The following is a 3,722-nucleotide window of genomic DNA, read 5'->3' as shown; positions in this document are numbered from 1 at the left end:
CTCCGGCAAAGCGGGGGCGGCCGCAGCGTGCCGGACCCCGCGTGGTCCCGGGGCAGCAGAGCCAGGGCTGACGCCGCGCAGAAGAGCCCGCGGCACGCACAGATTTTTAATTTTTCATTTCTTTTTTTTTTTCCTCTCGCTTTACACCCCACGCTTGAGCCCTCAGAGAAGCACTTTGGTAGCTGGCGAGCCTCGCACCAAGCCCTCCGCTCAGAAGCCGCTGCAGAGCCGGGAGGGTCCCGCCGGGCTGGCAGCCCTCTGAAGTCGGGGATGCTGGTATGCCACGGACCGGTCCCGGGGCATGGGAACCCAAAGCAGCGTCAGCTCCAGCAGGGCAGGAGGGAGGGGTTTGTCACCGGGGGCTTGGGCAAATCCCCATAATATCTGGCTGACAGCATCAGGAAGGAATGTTGGGCCATTGTTGTTTTTTTTTTTTAAGTAGCCCAGACAGACTTGAGAGAAAAACACCCCGGTGGCTCCTTAACCCCAGATGGTTCCACGAGCCAAGGAGGACACGCAAACTGTCAGGAATCTCCTGCTTAAAAGCATCTTCTTTAATGAGACTCGAATTTAACCTGAGTGCTGCTCAAAAGCCCCTTCTTCCAGCCAGCTGCAAATCACTGCCTGACACAACTAGAGCACACCCCCAGTAGGAGATTAAGCAGACCTTCTCCTCCTTTTGTTAAAAGCTAACGACTTTCCTCATCCAAGTAATTTTCCAAATAATGGGCCCCAGACCCTAGAGCACAGTAACCTTTATAAATCAGGACTGTCCCCAACCCAGCCACCAAGTGTTCACAAAAGGAGAGTCAAGCTCAGCCCAAGCTCCTGGGACGAGCTCATGCTCCTGCCCTGGGCACGGCTGCGATCCCCAGGACCCGGGGGGGCACCCCAGGGTGCTGGGTACAGGGTTAGGCGGCAGGAGCACACGGAGCTGCTGCTGCACTAAGCCTGATGCGCCCATGAGGACATCGTCCCTTCCTTCGCGCGGCTGGGGGGCTGTTCCAGCTCCGGCTCATGCCGCCCTGAAAATGGTTTTAAATAAATTACTGCGGAAATGCACAAGTCTCGAAAGAGCAGAGGAAAGGCGGATGATCTGTACAGCTGCAGAAGAGTCCTAGCTCGTGGATGCACAGGTTGTCTTCGGCTGGTTTGAACAGGAGAGAGCTCTTGCAAAAACAGTTTAAGTTTGAAAAAGTTCAGTTTGGAGCAGAAACCCCAAGAACAGAACTTTATTTCCGAGACATCTGGCCCCTCGGCCAGAGAACAAGTCCTACCCCTTCCCCATACCCTAAAGGAGCAACAGCAGAGCTCGAGGAAACCTGTAAGGAAGTCGTCAAACCCGGTGATGAGAACAAATCTGGAAGAGCAGGTAAAAGGTAGTGCCGTAAGCCGCGGCTCGAGAACATCGCGGCGGGTAAATTGCTTTTTAACAAGCAGACAAGTTCTATCAATAGCATCTACCGTATGTTTTTATAAAGTGCAGAAATATGTTTTTAAAAGGCCAGTAAATAAAGTTCCTATCGATTTGATCTCAAGTGTAATCTGTTTTTCTGTCTGCCACCAACAGCGGTAATAAAACCGAATCATGTAACACAGCGTTTCGGCTAATGCGACTATACATCACGGCAGGGGCTGCGCGCGCGCTGGCCATCCATCATTTTCTATTGGGATTGCTTAGCTGCAGAATTTATAACTTAGCTGCAGAATTTATAAACTTGCCCCAAATTGACGCAATGTCCAATTTTCTTTTCCAATTTATTTTTGGTCGAGCAAAGCAATATTGAGGCAGGACAAGGAGGGCACATTTCCCATCCATCCAGATGTTCTCCTTCCCCGCTCCTGCTTCTTCCTTGGCTTGGCAGCGGCTCCTCTGCCAAGGTTTTCCAGAGGATGCCAACAGATACTTTAATGGCTGTTTAGTGTTTGCTCCATAGTTTGCCTCGGTTGCACCAAAGAAGTCAAAGATGGGTCTTTTGGGAAGAAAAAGTGATGTTTGATAAAGCTGGCTGGAGGTTGCACTGCCCCAGTATCTAAACTGGGTACACACCAGTATACGTAAAACCCCTCCAAACACACGTAAGATGATGTATTAAATCCTCCAGGCCAAGCCTGTCAAAGCTCAGCGTTGCAAGATGCCACCCCATTTTAGGGTCCCTCACCCACAAACACGTTGACGTCGCCTTCACCAAGGAGCATCAAGGCTGCGGCGGAGACCTTCGGCACGGGCAGCGTGAAACGCGGCGTGTTACCCGTACCTGGAACAAGGATGGGAAAAGTCCCGTTCCCCCCTGGGAAAAGTGATAAATATTTCCAGAGATAAACACTCCGCATTTGGCTTTTTTGGTGGTTGTTTTTCTTGAAGAGACAAAGTGTTCCACAGAAAGCAGACACTTCCTACACAAGTTTTCATACTCAAACCCTGAGTTTTTCTGCCACTGATTTTGACGGAAAAAGCGTAGCCAGCCCCTTAGCCAGCCCATCTCTCACCACTCCATCCACGAGACCGCCCAGCCTTGGCAGGGCTGTAGCACCCCGCTGTGCTAAGCGTCATGTATAGATGGAGAGAACTTTAGCTAAGTGAGGTTTCCTATTCTCTTGGGAATAAAAAAAACCAAAAATATCAAGTTTCCTGACCTTAGAAATCCCATCATAAACCACAAAAAACTCCATCACCTGTGCACACCTCAGCCCCAGCACGGAATGAGGCAACTCTTGTTCCCACTCACTTGAGGGTGACTTTTTCTGGGGAAAAAAGATTATTCCAAAGCAATCTTGTTCCCACTCACTTGAGGGTGACTTTTTTTGGGGAAAAAAGATTATTCCAAAGCATCCTTACAGGTTCAGGAGTAAGAAAAAGATATATTCCGATAGAGAAAGCCTGAGGCAATTCAGAGCCAGTTCTCTGCAACCTATTTAAGGCCGTCCAGCCCCTCACCCACAGTTAGACGCCTAGTTTGCATGCCGCAGAGGCTGGAAGGCTCCTGGCTGAGGCCGGAGGAGAGAATAAATGCAAACCAAGGGAAGCTGCAGGGCCCGTGTCCTCAGATGCCGCCGCCGCCACGCAAGATGTGCCGAGTTGTCTCGGGAGGAAACGGTGCCAAATCCGGAGACGAGCCATCAGCCAGCCCCGATGCCAGCGGGAGCCCTCGGCAGCAGGTTCCCCCCGGGGCCTGCCCACCCCCCGTGCCGCAGCCAGCATCCCACCCCAAAATCAAGGCGGGCGAGCGACAGGCGCAGCCGGCTCCCGAGCCCAGCCGGGGCAGGTTCACTCACCTGCTCTTGAGTTCAGGCTCACGAAGGCAAAGCCGCAGCCCCCCAGCTCAGCCCGGCAAGGGGCTGGCTCCGCTCATCCCCCAAATCCTCCCCACAGCCGGCGGCATCCTTTACTGGACGGAGCGGCATCCACCTGCACCACCACAGCCAAGTCCCTTCGCTTCTTCCCGCCCCAGTTTGCTTTCCAGCACCAAAATAAGGGAGAAAAGTAACTGCCTGCATCCCTGGGAAACCGTGAACTGCTGGAAAGCAGCGCACGGGTGATGGGTGGTTGTGCATACAGCATCCTCTGCCAGGGAGGATTATTTTTTGGAAGAATCAGACATCTTTAAGGGAAAGTTATACTTCGAGCCATGTGATCAACAGCGGGAAGAGACTTTCCAGACAGAGATGAAGCAGCCAGAAAAACTGATTCTTAGCACTGCGAGGTAAAGCCAAGACACACG

At 52.3% G+C, this 3,722-nt stretch overlaps 1 protein-coding gene across 1 annotated transcript in view; it reads right to left on the bottom strand.

Annotated features, from left to right (window-relative positions):
- Positions 1–2,162: 2,162 nt before the first annotated feature.
- PEBP4 (phosphatidylethanolamine-binding protein 4) overlaps positions 2,163–3,722 on the bottom strand; it is a gene marked incomplete at its 3' end in the record, with an annotated part of 4,120 nt that continues 2,560 nt past the window's right edge. Inside the window, exons 3-4 of the mRNA XM_010290553.1 lie at positions 2,402–2,438; positions 2,163–2,258 (exon numbers count right to left, since the gene is read on the bottom strand). Coding sequence (XP_010288855.1) covers positions 2,163–2,258; positions 2,402–2,438 — 133 coding nt within the window. The remainder of the gene's footprint in view (positions 2,259–2,401; positions 2,439–3,722) is intronic.

Source organism: Phaethon lepturus, unplaced genomic scaffold (genome assembly GCF_000687285.1).
Source record: "Phaethon lepturus isolate BGI_N335 unplaced genomic scaffold, ASM68728v1 scaffold35157, whole genome shotgun sequence".
Lineage (NCBI taxonomy): Eukaryota > Metazoa > Chordata > Aves > Phaethontiformes > Phaethontidae > Phaethon > Phaethon lepturus.
Note: the sequence above shows the minus strand (reverse complement) of the source record. Positions and strands in the feature narration are given on the sequence as shown.